The 15,918-nt window shown below is 38.7% G+C and overlaps 1 protein-coding gene across 3 annotated transcripts in view; it reads right to left on the reverse strand.

The window, feature by feature from the left end:
• The window catches only part of ntrk3a (neurotrophic tyrosine kinase, receptor, type 3a), an 86,877-nt gene that overhangs the window by 21,769 nt on the left and 49,190 nt on the right, over positions 1 to 15,918 (reverse strand). For all 3 annotated transcript variants that reach the window (XM_080874209.1, XM_080874210.1, XM_080874211.1), the window contains exons 7-13: positions 15,282 to 15,423; positions 11,629 to 11,741; positions 10,026 to 10,206; positions 8,640 to 8,654; positions 7,418 to 7,432; positions 7,225 to 7,271; positions 6,671 to 6,776 (exon numbers count right to left, since the gene is read on the reverse strand). In XM_080874209.1, coding sequence (XP_080730335.1) covers positions 6,671 to 6,776; positions 7,225 to 7,271; positions 7,418 to 7,432; positions 8,640 to 8,654; positions 10,026 to 10,206; positions 11,629 to 11,741; positions 15,282 to 15,423 — 619 coding nt within the window. The remainder of the gene's footprint in view (positions 1 to 6,670; positions 6,777 to 7,224; positions 7,272 to 7,417; positions 7,433 to 8,639; positions 8,655 to 10,025; positions 10,207 to 11,628; positions 11,742 to 15,281; positions 15,424 to 15,918) is intronic.

Here is a 15,918-nt window from a genome sequence, read left to right on the forward strand (position 1 = left end):
ACTTTCCTTCTGACGATGCTGTCTGTGTTGAGCGCTCAGTGAATCTGCGTTCGACTACTCTGCCTAGGCTGCACTGTCGAGCGCAGATCCACTGAGCGCTCAACACAGACAGCATAGTCAGAAGGAAGAGCGCAGGGCAAGCTAGCAAGACAGAAGTTAAGCTCTCCTTGCAACATGGACCTCCCCCACCCTCATTCAGATCTGGCGTTTGGAATTATTTTGGTTTTCATGTGACGTATGACCCTGAAGGTAAGCGAGTCATGGACTAAAGTAAAACAGTATGTTGGATGTGCCATGCAATGCTCAATTACATGGGTGGGAACTAGTGTGTTAGCGCAGTTAGCTCGTTAACGTGTTGGCCGTCCAGCCCCATGCACGGGGCGATCGGCGGTAGCTCGTTAACGGAGATTTGCCGTGTTGTGGTGTTAAGGTCATTTCAACGAGATTAACCTGAAAGCACTAGTGGGAACACAACGAATATGACTGCACATTTACGCCGACATCATCCTAGTGCAAAGACAAAAACAACAAGCATGCTACTAACTTTAGCCGAGTCATTTAGACAGCTGTTAGCACATGATTCTCCTTATGCTGCTGAGAATAAAGCCCAGAAGAAGCGGATAGTATAGCTTTTATTTTGGAAAGAGACATTTCTCTGTAATAAACTCTCTTTTCCAAAGATGCATGATTCCTCAATCAGATACAGGGCTTGCAATATCGCTAGCCCGACGTCCTGGGGCTAGCGATTTTTTTACCGCGGTAAAGTGAGCCGTCATTTGTGAGCCGCGGTCAAGCCAGCCGCCTCCTATCCGCCGCATAAATTTCCTTGCGCTTTTACACCAGTCTTTACGGTAGCGCCTTTTCGCTTTATATCCTGATTGAAAGCCTAGACTCGCGCACACGTGCGCGCGCGCGAACACACAAATTACAATGGAACAGCCCAATACAGCCATCGTGACAGTCTGGTTGCATATTCAAAAATTCATTAAAAATCATTCTTAAAAGTTGATGCCAAGCTTTCAACACAATCCTCTTCTCGGACACCTACTTTACCTCTGGGCCAGGTTTTACCCAGATTTACTGTAATATTACTCAGAAATCACAGTAAACTCATATTCAGTGCAATACAGTCAATACACTATAATTATGTTTATTTCAAAAATTCATTAAAAGTCATCCTGAGTAGTTGATGTCCATATATATATTGCTCATATAGTACGTGCGCGGGTATAGGCTTTCAATCGGCACATAAAGCGAAAAGGCGCTACCGTAAAGACTGGTGTAAAAGCGCAAGGAAATTTATGCGGCGGATAAGAGGCGGCTGGCTTGACCGCGGCTCACAAATGACGGCTCACTTTACCGCGGTATTTTTTTCAGTCGGGCTACCAAAATCTATCTCTTCCCTACCCGTCGGGCTATTGTAGGAAGGAAAAATATATGTCAATGCTTTTGCATTCTTTCAGAAATGTAGCTGGGTAATTATGTCATTGGCATCGGTGAGCCACTGTCAATATGTGACATATTGAAATCGCGTTTGAATTTGCGCTTGTTTTTTTGCTTTCACTTTGCAATCGTGCGAACTGTGTATAGAGAGCGACAGCACTGATCTGTGAGTGATGATAATTTGTGCACCAATTCCTCTGACATCGTCTTATTAATTGTTAGCTTACTATGCAAACATGACAAGTGAAATCTCCCGCAGCTTAAACATGTGAGAGGTTGATTGCGCAGAGAATCGCTGAGCTTATGTGAGTGTGTGTAAAAGCAGCAGGAGAAGTTATGACAAATCAGACTATAAGGCAAAAAGAAAGTGCAGCTTTATGGTTTCATGGACAAAATAATTTCTGTGGCTGCAATATGACGAGCTAAATAACCAGGGCTGCACATAAGTGGTCCGCAGGTGCGCATTCGCTGTCAAAATAAAAAACACGCACAAGGGTTAGGGTTAAATTTAAAAACTGTACTTTTGAGTTAAAATATATATTTATAATTTTAATAAATGACAAATTAAAAAGGCATGAACATTTTTTTTGTATCGAAAAAATATCGAACCGTGACACCAAAGTATCGAACCGAACCGAACCGAACCGTGAATTTTGTGTATCGTTGCACCCCTACTACTGACTTCAAATAATTTCAACCTCATCTTCACTCAAATATTTGGATATCTATCGCAGATATCAGTGTAAACAATTACAATATAACAAATGACGCAGCTAGACTGCTGTATCATTTTTTGTTTTTTATGATTAAGGTGTATTAATAAGGCAGCACGGTGGCACGGTGGTTAGCACTGTTGCCGCACAGCAAGAAGGTCCTGAGTTCAATTCAGGGTTTAGATAATAAAATGTAGATTTAGGTTTAACATGTTGGTGGACAATTCTTAACTTACAAAATATCTGAATTGTAACTTTATTGTATTGAGAGGGTTCTTTTTCATTGTGTCTGAGGGATTAAATTTTAGCCGCCCCCCCTTTAACAAGCTGCACATGTTAAAACTATATTCATCTGTGGATTAATCACATATTCTTTTTTTTATTCAGTTCATTTCTTCAAAGAATGTCATGTTTGCAGTTTGTCAACACTGCTGTAACATTCAAGGCACAAAGCAGCAACCAGCATCACAATGAGTTTGTTGCTGTGACAACTGAGTGTTTTCTCTGAGTTTCCCACCCAAGCCAGTGAAAAGGCTCTGAGTGTTTTAGCCATCTTTATATAGTCCGTCTGTGGCTGTATACACGAAAAAGTGAGTGTATACACTCACTTTTTCACTCAGGCCACACTGATCACACTGAGGGCTAGACATAGGTCACTGATGTATTTTAATGTAAAGTAAAATTGGCATCTCATTTATCATCTCATTCATCTCATCATATCATCTCATTTATCATCTCATTCAACCAGGCTCATTCCATGAGCCTGGTTCTGCTGGAGGTTTCTTCCTGTTAAAAGGGAGTTTTTCCTTCCCACTGTCGCCAAAGTGCTTGCTCATAGGGGGTCATATGATTGTTGGGTTTTTCTCTGTATCTATGAAGCGCCTTGAGGCGACTTTTGTTGTGATTTGGCGCTATATAAATAAAATTGAATTGAATTTACTCTCCTAACAATCTCTTTTCATAATCTATATCAATTAGATACAATTAATTATGCTTTGTAACAATTAGTTACAAAATTATTAATGATGTTTGCCATTCGCTGGCTGTAATTTTTAGCAATATTTTTTTGTCAAATGTTGAATAATTCTTCTTTTAAATCCTTTGAGATACAGATGATGACGATTGGTTGGATTCATCCTTTCTATGTCATTTTAATCTGTAGACCATCAGGATCAGCTGTGAGTTTCTTAGTGTATTTTGGTGATTTCTTATTGTCCTCCATTAAGTTGGAAAGAATCATTCTGTTGGGGAGTTTAAATTTTCATGTTGATTACAGCTTGTGCTCCATAGCTTCTGACTTTCATAATCTTCTAGAATCTTTTCATTTTATTCAACATGTGACTCGGTAAACACATAGCTGGCCCAGCCAACCAACTATGATTCTGTCACTTGGCCTGGACATTTTTATTAGTGATTATAATGTCTTTTATTTGATGGTTTGTTTGTTTTTTAGCCTTGACAGCTTCTCTATTGCACATACCAAGTACTCTTGACACATTACTGGTGGAGAAAATTTGGAGAACTTTTTGCTAGAAATATCTTTGTGATGATATGGAAGTGTGTGCTGCTTTCACTGTGTTTAAATATACTAGCAAAGTGCCACTTTACTCAAGCCAGCACTCCTTGGATCTCTGAATCCATCCACAGTTTTAGGGGAGTTTGCCATAAAACGCATAAGCGCAGACAATAGTCAGGACCCGTTCCCCAACCTGAAGGTGCAGGAAACAAACCTGCTCATCTACTGGGAGAAACCCAAATGTACAGGCAGGAAACTGGGTTGATACTAGGATACCCACCCCGGCTCACCACCTCTCTCCATGGGCAACTCCAGACTGAGACAGAGTCCAGCCCCTCTCCAAGAGACTGGTTTGAGAGCCCAAGCCATGTGTTGAGGTGAGCCCCACTATATCTAGCCAGTACTTCTCAACCTCAGGCACTAACTCAGACTCCTTCTCCACCTGGGAGGTAACATTCCATGTCCAATTAGTTTTGGTAGTCGGTTATCAGTCTGCCAGGGCCCCTGCTCCTGGCTGCCTCCCGACACACATTGCACCCACCCTACGGCTTCTGCTGTGGGTGGTGGGCCTACAGGAGGATGAGCTCATGTCACTTTTTCAGGTTGTACCTGGCTGGGCCCAATGGACTAAGGCCTGGCCGCCAGACGTTTGCCCTCCCCGGGCCTGGCTCCATGGTTGGGAGCCCTGGTAATCCTATCCCAGGCTGGGTAAACTGTTCCCTCAATGTTCTACTCATAGGGGTCTTTTGAAGACCCCTATGAGGTCTTAAAATGACTTAGAAGATATATCTGAAATATTGACCAAAATGAAACCTCAGTCCTCTGTAGTCACTCTGATATATTGCTCTTTGCGTTCAGGTTGTGTCGCCAGATGCTTTAAACGGGTTTATCCAACCACCACTGAAAAACAAACATTGACACACCACTGAAGAAAACCTACAGGCCCATTTCCAAACTTCCTTTCATTGCCAAAATATGTGCCCAAAAGTTTGAGACACAATTAAGGAATGTTGGAGAAGCACAATATTCTTGAAATTTTCAATCTCTCTGTGGAGACTACGAAACAACTGTAATCTAACTACACTGCAGTACAGCAATGTGAAGATGAAGTGATACACTCAGTATTTCTCTGTTGATGAGAAATTGTCCCAATAAGTATCACAGTTAATGGTCACCCATCACTGAGCTCTGACCTGTGTGCATACTGTCAAAGCTAATAATTATCATAATAACTGCAACTATGGGGTTTCTCATTTGTGTAAGAACATCATCACCTTAAGTAGTTCAACTCATTTTACCTCAGAGAGCACAGGGTATCTTTGCAACTCCAATATTTAACAGCCTTTAGTTTTATTAAGAATGAACCTACACACAAGTCACAAAGTGATTGTGCCTTCTGCAAGGTGAAACACCATTTTTTTTGTCAGTTTCTCTTCAGAAAAAGCTGCCTGACAGCAGTTTCAGGATAGAAAACATTCATCTAATTGGGCTTTTGTTGCCTCTTTCTTTTACACCTTTGTGAAACCCTTTAAATTAAAAATGTAAAAGCTGCACTTCAATCACATCTCAATTGTTCGATTTATGGATTGTGTTGGTGCACAGAAGAAATAAAAATTGTCTAGTAACTTTAATTCTCATCAAGACACTAAAAAGAAAATTTGGTTTGAACTGAAGCACATAAACTCTCCAACCAAACAGAGTGACAATGTGAAGCTGAGAAAAATCCAAGCTTGACTCATCATGCCTGGACCTTTTCCCACTCTAATCCCTTTCGAATCCACTGATATGAGTCAGGCTGGTAAACATGAGCATTCTGTGGACAGTTTACTTTCACTATTTCTAGATTTGATGTGTGCAAACACCCACCTCTAGATACCACCTCATGATGGCAGTGTGTGAGTTGACATGCAGTAGCTTTAAACCTCTGTTCTGCTGCAGACACTCAGCTAGGAGTGTGTACTACTGCACGGCAAAGGCCACATGCTACTCAGTGTACCCGTTCCACCCATACTGCATGCCAGTAGCATGCTTCTCTTTGTTGATTTTTTTATAGTCAAGTTTTCACCACTAGTGTCTCCCCATTTATTTTCAATGTAACATTTTGATTTCAATTCAATTCAGTTTTATTTACATAGCGCCAAATCAGAGCAACAGTTGCTTGAAGGTACTTTACATTGTTAGGTATAGACCCTACAATAATACCGAGCATGTTTCTAATTGCTTCTCAGAATAACAATAGGGAGAATAAATTATGCATGGAAACATCTGTTTCCCAATATTTCCAAGGAATTGTACTGCTTTTGTACACACTTGTGACATTTAGCAAGCTAAAAATCCCAATATCTTTGCCATCAGCAGTATAGCTAATCAAATAACATACAACACAATGTATTGCTTAGTCTTGCAATATGTTATCATAATCAGTTCATATAGATTTCAACAGAATGCTGTGCTGGTTGTTCCTTACTAGTCAGTAAATAATATAAAATAAAAGTCTTATCCAACCAAAAAAATGATTTCATCCCAGCATGCATCAAGTGACAAAGGGGGAAAAGAAAGATGCTGTAGAGGTCAAAGGTGAAAAAACGCCCAGACTGGCCAAACAGTCAAACTGTTTTTTTGGCACTTTGTTGTCTCCTATGTGTTCTTCCATTGTTCCTCCATTTGGTCTTGACTGCACTTGTATTGCTTGCATAGTATAGTACCATGTTTGCATAGTATGTCACAAATATTATCTGCAATTTTCTGCAGCCCACCACACTATATACTCATATGAGTGTGTGCACACAATGAAAAAACGAGCAAAGCAGATTTCACACTTTTAATATTTCCTTCCAAGGATTCAGTTCAATTTTATTTCTATAGTGCAGATTTAGAACGACTACAATCAGCACTGTGAGCTCCTCTTTCTGCTGCCCACCTTCATACAAGTCACACATGTGATTTTTATTCCAGATCAAAGACAGAGTAGAAAGACTAAAAATACATTCGCTCTTACCTTTCATGCCAAACTTGGATCGTCCACCATACTTGTTGATGAGAAGAAAGAGAACCACCAGCATTAAACTTAGGGCAAACCCTGCCAGGCCCACTGCTATGGATACCTGTAAATCACATGAAGTCTAAACGTCACAGTCACACAGTTTCACGGCATTGAATTGAAAGTACCTGACTTCTAAAGTATTTTCAGGAGCGAGGACTCAGTATCTTTAGACCCACAAACATCACAAAATACTGTCTTCAGCAGGCAGTAATCTTTGAACTACTAAGATTTTTAAGTTCTAAAACCAAATGGTGAAGAATCCCAAGTATTTAATCCCTAGATATGAGGGTCGTCAGCTCACTATCAATCATGGGCCTCACCACATGCCAAGGTGTGAAAAAAGCTGTGGGTCATTATCAGCAGAGGTTTCGGGTGAAACGATTGGGAGACCTTAGCTCACCCTATTATTTGACCCACTGAAATCACCTGATGCAAGATGTGAATGGCAGTTGAGATGCCTGGGAAGGGGTCTAAAAACTGCACTGTAGGCAGCAGACAGTTTCTCTTACCCCAAAAGTATCTTCCTCCGGTATGTGAGTCTCTGCAGTTGGAATTACTGTAAGAAAAACACAAAAAATGTTAGTTTGTTTTCCCAGGCAGAGGTAAAGTACAGGTGCATCTCTTAGTTGTTGGGTGTAGCTGGTTAGTGTTTGGGGCAACATAACTGACTCGTTTTAGGCGGTGGCATCTTATTCCACTCACCTTTTTCTGTGGGTCCTTTAAGAAAAAGAAAGAAATCACACATTATTAACAAATTCTTGCAGTTTTGCTTGATATGATTTCTGCTGCTGAACAGTTTCGTTTGTTGAATGTTTTTTTTCATAATGTTAGACAAAACAACAAAAAATAATACATGCAACAATTCAACTCAATTCAGTTTTATTTGTATACTGCTAAATCACAACAGTAATTTCCTCATGGGGCTTTTTATTGTAAGATAAGGGACCCTACAATAATACAGAGAAAACAGAGGAAAACCCTATGAACCCCTATGAACAAGCACTTTGGTGACATTGGGAAGGAAAACATCCCCTTTATCAGGAAGAAACCTCAAACAGAACCAGGCTCATTGGAGGAGCAACTATCTGCCACGGCCTGCATTACTCCATATTAAACCTTGGTGTGTGAAGAGGGGTCTGTAATTACATAAACAAGCACCACTTCATCTTCAGCATATGAGTTATTTGCTCTAAGGTGTGTGTTTAAGAGTTATACCAATGATTCAAGTACTGGTAGTGTTTCCCAGAGGAACCACAGTATGGAGTCTTACACAGTGAAGATGTAAAACTATTAGTAATATAATTTACCTCTGTGGGAGTCGAGTTCAGGAAGCTGTTCTGTATTGTGTTAGCACATGACACTCAAGTTGACAGTGAGGGAATTATATCCTTAAATTTAGTTAGACCACTTTCAGAAAGACATTTACTGCAATGAAATTTATTCCCAAATAATCTGTAATCTATTATTGTAAATGTTATTAGCGTTAGTAAGGAATTAGTTAGGGCTTGACCCTGAATCCTCAGCTGCAATAGCTCTAGGCTGATGATGCCTTGAGTGTTTCAGCTTTTTCACTCACTTTGTGTTTATGCACCTCTCTGAATTCAATGATTATTATTTATTAATAATCCCTGACTCTTTTCCACAGTGTGTCTTTGTCTTCCTCCCCTCACACGGCAGATGGCTGCCAGTTCTGTAAGCCTGATTCTGCTGAAGGTTTCTTCCTGTTACAAGGGAGTTTTTCTTTCCCACCATCACTAAAGTGCTTGCTCATAGTGGGGTCAAATGATTGTTGGGCTTTTCATTGTATTGTTTTTTTGTTTTTTTTTTAAAGGAAAACAAATGAAATGGAAAACTACATAATTTCCCCTAGTGATCAATAAAGTATTCTGATTCTGATAATGTATTGATGGATAATAAAACTCACCATAATCGTAATCATCTATAAAAGAAAGAGAAGAGAAAAAGTGACGATTGGAAAAGATCCTCTGTAAGGCATACTCTACAAAGGAATCTGATCAAACAACCTACGGCATCACTTCAAAGAAAGCAGGTGTAAATGACTGAAAATGACTTAAAACTGAAAATGTGAAAAATTTGGAAATAAATAACACTACTAAGAAGCTTATCATATCCTGTATGACTTTTCTAATTTCTCCGCATCTAATTTACACTTAGGCTAAATATAAGCATTATTTCACAACTATATCCAGTACTAACACAGGGCGATGATTAGAGCATGTTTTGTTTTATAAGAAAACTGTGACACTGAGTCAAACCGAATGCTAAGTCATGACAGTGTGCTTGATCGTAATCTCTGATAAAGCACAGGGAACTAAAATGTCCCTTTAGCAGAAACTTGTTGTTTTGTTTTTTTTTTACTTTTTCCTGCAAAGGTTCTAAACAAAACTGAAAACTGAGCTTGAAAGCAGCAGAATAATGCAGTGGTTCCTTGTGGTACAAGGCTAAATTAGACAGGGAACATTTCATGTTTTGTTTGTTTGAATATTACTTTTAATGTGGCAAAGCAGTTTTTGAGTTTCATTATTGCCATTGTTTAACATTCGATCACCATGCAGACTAATAATTCAGGGTCATGTTCAAGAGTAAAGATTTTTCCTTGATTCAGACAACTGATACATTTGAAACTTCCATGTTCACTTTAACAGGGGGCACTTGCAAGAGTGGGACCCTATGGTGCTGTAGCCCAAAAAGGTTGCGTAACTTTTACAGGATAAACATTCTTCTTGTTCTAGTTTGTGAAAGATTTTGATAAAATAGAAATGGCATGGAACACATCTGCAATGATACATGTAGATTTCTCTCTGGACTGGCAGAAATGGATGACATTTAAACCTTTTAAGAAAGGGACTGGAAAATGTGCTCCAGCTACAAGAGGATCCCATTCCTCAGCCTCCCTAGGTAGATCTATGCCAGGGTATTGGACTGGATGCAATTAGTTAAACCTCGGATTCAGAAGAAACAATGCAAACTATCGGATTCCCAGACGGAGAACTGTGGTTTGACTTCCAGCCAATACTAAGATGGTTTGCAGCTCATCTGAACTGGCAGGAAAAAGAATTAGGAACTCGACATTCAAAGCCACGGCTCTCAATCAGAAAAGGATGGAGTGCCCACTCAAAATGTACTGCCCTTTCTCTGAGTCTTGTTCAAAAGTAAGGGGAAACTGGAGCAGGTGAGTGACAGATTGATGTAGTGCCGACAGCGATGCAGGTGCTGTGGTGAAGACACAGCTGGGGTGAAGGCAAAGCTTTTGATTTACTTTAGTATAACTCTAAATGATTGAACTTACCAAAAGGCTTTTCCAGGAAGTGCCCATACACAGTACTGGTGGCTATGCCCAGGTAGTTTCTGGCCTCCAGAGTATAATTGCCATTATTGTGGTGTGTTGGGTTTTTAAAGGTTAGGCATCCCTCTATGTAGTCCAGGTAAATATCCATGTCAGGCCGCACATACTCAGTGTGGGAAATTTCCTACATTGTCAAAAAATGACAAGGATTGATGTGAAAGAGATCAGCTACAGCCCTGAAAACTTATGTGCATGATACAGTATACAGAGCTCTGTAACATTTCTTCTAAGACTTTGTAGAAACCTTTACTTTAAAAGTAAGTTTAATATTTTTTTCTAAAACCCTAGTAGTTATTGTTGGTAGTTAACAAAGCAGGTTTTTTCTTAAACCAAACAGCAAATAGTAGTCCCTCAGAAATGTAATGATAAAGCTAGATAGAAGTCTAAATAAAATATATTAATAAGCTGATAACAATGGATGATATTTGATATTAATTGAAATTCATCTTCCCCTATGTTCCAAACATTGCCCTTTTGGCTGTTTTGAGGTAATGATGTGAAGAAAATGACATGGAAACAGTTATGGTAGCTTCTGTGTAACATTTGGACTGTTAAACAAACCTTTTCTCCTGCATTTCATAAAATAGAACAACATATCTAGCATTTGCTAATTCATATTGCATTATGATTCAGTGGACCCAAATTGTATTTTTATGCTTAGTGTCAGTCACCTCCTGTTTTTAAATTCTAACTGCAATGCCACATACATACTAGCACGGTTGTTTCCAGGATCTTTCAAAGGACTTGTCACTTGGGGAAACAGCAACAAGTCTGAGGGGTGCCACAGGAAATATGAATATTTAATCAGAAATAACTTTTCTTCTTCTGTCAGCTGCTCCCTTTAGAAGTCACAGCAGATCAACTGCCTCCATCTCTTCTTATTTCTAGAATCCTCCTCTGTCACACCAACCCTCTGCTTGTCCTCCTCCACTTAATCCATGAAAGTTCCCTGTACCCCTCATCTGCACATATCCAAACTATTTCAGTCTTGCCTCAAAACCTGAACTGTCCCACTCATATGCTCAGTTCTAATCCTATCTCATCCCCATTTAGGATTACAAATAACAAATTTAGCATTTCTATGGTACATGAAACAAACCAAAAAACTAAAATCTGAAAGGACTATTTTCAACTTTATATAATCCATAGTAAGGTTATTAGAATTACCAAAATAAACCTTGGATAACTACAATTGTAAGTGGAATTGAAGCTTTACAGACAATATGTTTCTAATAAATGGTTGCTGAGTTACTTTCAACCTAAACCAGTCACAACCTCGCAGTACGTGTATTAGAGTTGATGAGTATGTCTTTTTTTATTTTATTTACCTCTTCCCAGTGGCATTTACCCAACAATTTACTGTAATGTACTGAGTAAATACTAACCAAGGGGCTGTAAATGTAACCGCTTTTTTGATGAGCACAGAAATTCTGTTTTTTCATAAATGACATTTCCTTTTACAGAGAGTAACAAGTACACAACACATTTTTATCAAACAAAAAAAAAAGTGCACAATAGATTTACGAGCATGAAATTAAAAATATACCTTATCTTGATAGAACCATCGTAAGACTGGGTGGGGTGAACCACGAACGGTAAACTCAATGCACGTGTCATGGCGGCGTTCTGGCTCCTTCAGCCTAATAATGGTGGGAGGAACTTGAGAGACAAAGAGGACAAAGAATAAAGAAAAAAATGTAAACGATCTGCACTTGTATAGCACATGTTAACAGGTACTCACCTGCCTAAGTTAAAATTAAACCAAAGAAAGAAGTAAACTATTTTTGTGTTTCCCATATAAACTTGATCGTTTTTACTGTCAAAAAACCTTAAAACACTGAAATGTGCACTTCTGAAATTGCATTGGATTTCCTTTCAGGTTTAAGGTTTTTAAGGTTTTAAAGTAGCAGTTTTAAAAAAAAAGATTGAGAAAAACTGAATGATTTTGGCTGTCTTGTAGAAAGCAACAAAATGACAGAAGTATTTCTACCCTTTCTACCACCTGATCTGCTTGTGTCAGAAATTAAATCCCACTTCACCATCAGCCTCCAGAAAGTCTCATCAAAGCAAACTACACATCAGGACAAATTTAAAGGGTATTTGCATGTGGACAAAACTTCAAGTATGAAATTATTTTTATAGGTATTTTAAATAATTTTGCCTTTAACAACACCAAGATAGCGGATAGACAGTGCAGCAAGTTCCACAGCCAGACTCGGCTCATGTTCATTACATGTTCTTTTGGTCAGTTGGCCATAGCTGGTATAATTTTTTCAATAAACTAATACTGAGTAAATTACATAAACCAGTTTACCTTTGTAACATTTTCTGTTTTAGTACCAATAATAATCCTCTATGCTCCTCCTCATGGATCCCTTTGTGTGTAACTATGCTTGTGTATGGGATGAACTTGAACTTAAACATGCTTACATCTAGTGCTGAATTTATACATCATCAGGAACACAGTGGAGATGTCTCAAGAGGTGATAATATTAGATGATGTTTTTCTAGATGTACTGAGTTTATATAGCTGTTACCTTGGACAGGTCTCCATTAAAACGGGTTTTGATGTCAGTGGGACTTCCGAGTTAAACAAAGTTTATTATAATAATAACAATAATAATGATAAAAATAACAACAAATATCATTATACATAAATGGATGATTGTATATAGATATTTAAAGCTGTAATGAACACATTAAAAAAAAGAAAAAGAAAAAAAAAAAGCTTGGGTGGTAATGGTAAATGGACTGGTCATGTCCCCGGGTTTCTACCAAGTATTTTGAGTTTTTGTTTTGGGCTCATAATTTGTTGCTTTTAAATTTAGTTCTGCATTATTTAGTCTTGAGTATAGCTCTTGCTAGTGCCTCTGTGTTTTGTTTCTAGTTCCTTGTTTAACTGTGTTAATTCCCCTTTGTGTCCAGTCTGTCCTGTCCTGAAGTCAGTCTCATTTCTGTATTCCTTTTCATCTCTAGGGCGTGTCCTTGTCCTAAAGCTTTTCTTCTCTACCTGAGTAATCGAAGTGTTTTATAGAAGGTACCCCATTCACCGATTCATACAAGCACTTCTTTTTATTCATTCACACAGATTAATACACATATTAACACATTAATGGATGCATTGGAGAGCAACTTGGGGTTAGTATCTTGCCCAAGGACACTTTTGCATGCAGACTAGACTAGATTATAGCTACCCCAGTAAATAGGTGAAATATAGTGGGTAATCCCTAAATACCTGAAAATACCTGGAAATTGGAGCAATACAATAATTAATTTAAAAAATGAATACATACAAAATAAAAACTATATGGTCAGAGGTCCCGGGCAGCTCAGCAGAGTGAGCCCAAGCAAGTCAGGAAATTTGATAAATATATAGATCTCTGTATAATGGAGACCTTCCTCACTTTTAATGGTTACTAAGAATAGCATTACACAGATGTTTAGACTGGAATCACACAGCTGTCTTGATCAAAGGGAGGATGACCCAGTGCATGACCCCTGCCAAAAAAGCCCCCACACTATGCTGGGAGACAGCTTATTGGTTTCTTTGCATTTGCTGCCCCCTCATGGGGTTATTCAGACTGGTCCAGATCAATATACTACAATAACCTGCTGTTGATACAGATGAGGGAAAAAATCTACTGCAGCTTAAAAAAATAATTATGCAGCTTATTTCCAGGTGACTCATCCCCCTGTATTACTGCATTGTTAACCCTGAACTCGGTTTCTCCACCTGCCAGATCCCACTTTAAACACTGCTAAATAATAATAGAAATAAAAAATAACCAAAATAGTTATAGTATACATCACAAAAACAAAGTGGTCTTTCGGCAGTTGAACACAGCCTCTACAACACTTAGTGTGAGACTAGGTACCAAGAATAGAATAGAATAGAATAGAATAGAATAGAATTCAACTTTATTGTCATTGCACATGTCACAAGTACAAGGCAACGAAATGCAGTTTGCATCCATCCAGAAGTGCCACTTCTGGACTGGCAGAAAACAAAACCACACTGTAAGAAAATGAAGTCAACATGTAGTGATCATGAGCTGGCCGTGATGTTTCCAAACAAGAAATGTAAGAAACTGAGATTCCGTTCCATCCAATTCTGAGGAGAAGCAGCAGCAGGGAGACTGGTTTGATCCAGGAGTTAAAGCTGTATAATGGCTTTTATACATATTTCAGGATGTCAGTGGGACAGTTTGAGCTCTTGCTGGCAGAGTTGGGACCACATCTAAGGAGGCAGTGAAATCCTTTTAGAGTGCCCACTGACCCAGAGCAGCATCTACTGTAGCTGTGGGTCTGAGATTAAATAGGATTACTCTACTATTTCCCAAATCTTTTTTTTTTATCAGTACTGGTTCTGAAAATTTAAAAAGAATCGAGCTTGGTTTGAAAACATAAATTCCGCCAGTTACATGGTTGGTGTAAACAGCTGCATTAAGAATAGTTGAGTCTGAAAACTAGTTTTAACACATAAAATATGTCCACTGATTTTACATGTCTGTTGTGCATAGGCCTTTATTGCTATAATATTCTTGCAGCCGCTTCAGTCCTTTACAATCCAAGGCCTACCCTACAATCTCAAACACAGCTGCAACATATTAGTCACTGTGTGACATTATTTAGCCCTCTGCATATACAGTACCCTTGGCTGCAATAAACCTTAAATACCACTAGTATGCACTCAAAGAAGACAACTGATACCACAGTAATTTCTCCCTGCAATATTCTAAGATTTGCACAAACATTAACCTAAGTACAAAGAAGCAGCTATCTAATAACGCTAATATATTATATACTACTATATACTAATACTTATAAATATTGATTCAAGACAATTACAAAATTTGGCAGCTAAAATAGAACTAAAACAAAAATAGATGTAAAGTCAAAATTTTAACAATGAATTTGTCAGCTCCCATCTTTAACTAGTTATTACTATTATTAATCTCTTCCACAGTATTTCAGTCACTTAACTGCCTCATAGAAATCTCAAAGACAATCTCGTAAAGTAAAGCTAGAGTTTTAATTTATGAGTGCATCTTACTAAGATTTATATATTTAAAAGAAGAGAGCTTAAAATGGATACAGTAGCCAACTCACATTTCCACAACTATTTATAATGCTACTTTTCACAGTTTTTATGGAGTGCAGTTTTGTGTATAACGTTGTGTCTGTGGTGTATCTACTTACAGTGAACAGTTAGCTGAACTGAAGCGTTGGTCATGCCCACTATGTTGGTGGCAGTGCATACTAATAGGAAGTTGTTGTCATCTCTGCTTACATTGACCAAGGTTATGTTGATGGAGTGAATAGTATTGTCGTAGACTCTAGCCTGGAGGGACAACAAGATAAAATAAACAAGCATAAGCAACAAAAATATGGTCCAATAGAAACATTGATTGTTTAGAGGATGTCATGGTCCTGGGCCATGTTGGCCCAGCATTCTCAGTTTTCATGCGTCTTGTATTTTTCTTTATTTATGCCTTGGTTCCCAGGTTGTCCTGTTAAAATGTTCCTTATTTGATTACCCCCTGTGTGCCCCTCTGTGTATCTGTGAGCCCTCATTTCCCCTCCTTGTGTTTCATTCAATGTTTTCCCCAGCCCGTTATGTCTGTTCTCTCTCTCCCCTCCTGTCTGCACCTCTGTGCACTTCCTGTTTCACTTTGTCAGTCTCCCATCAGTGTTGTTTACTCCTGCCGTGTCTTGTTATAATTATCAGTGTCACCTGTGTTCCCCGTGTGCTCCTACTTCCCTCGTTAACCCTCTGAGTATTTATGTCCGCGTCTCCCTCAGTTCAGTGTCGCGTTCTCCCTCATGACTGTGTGCC

This window comes from Rhamphochromis sp. 'chilingali' (genome assembly GCF_963969265.1).
Source record: "Rhamphochromis sp. 'chilingali' genome assembly, chromosome: 2".
NCBI classification, from domain to species: Eukaryota; Metazoa; Chordata; class Actinopteri; order Cichliformes; family Cichlidae; genus Rhamphochromis; species Rhamphochromis sp. 'chilingali'.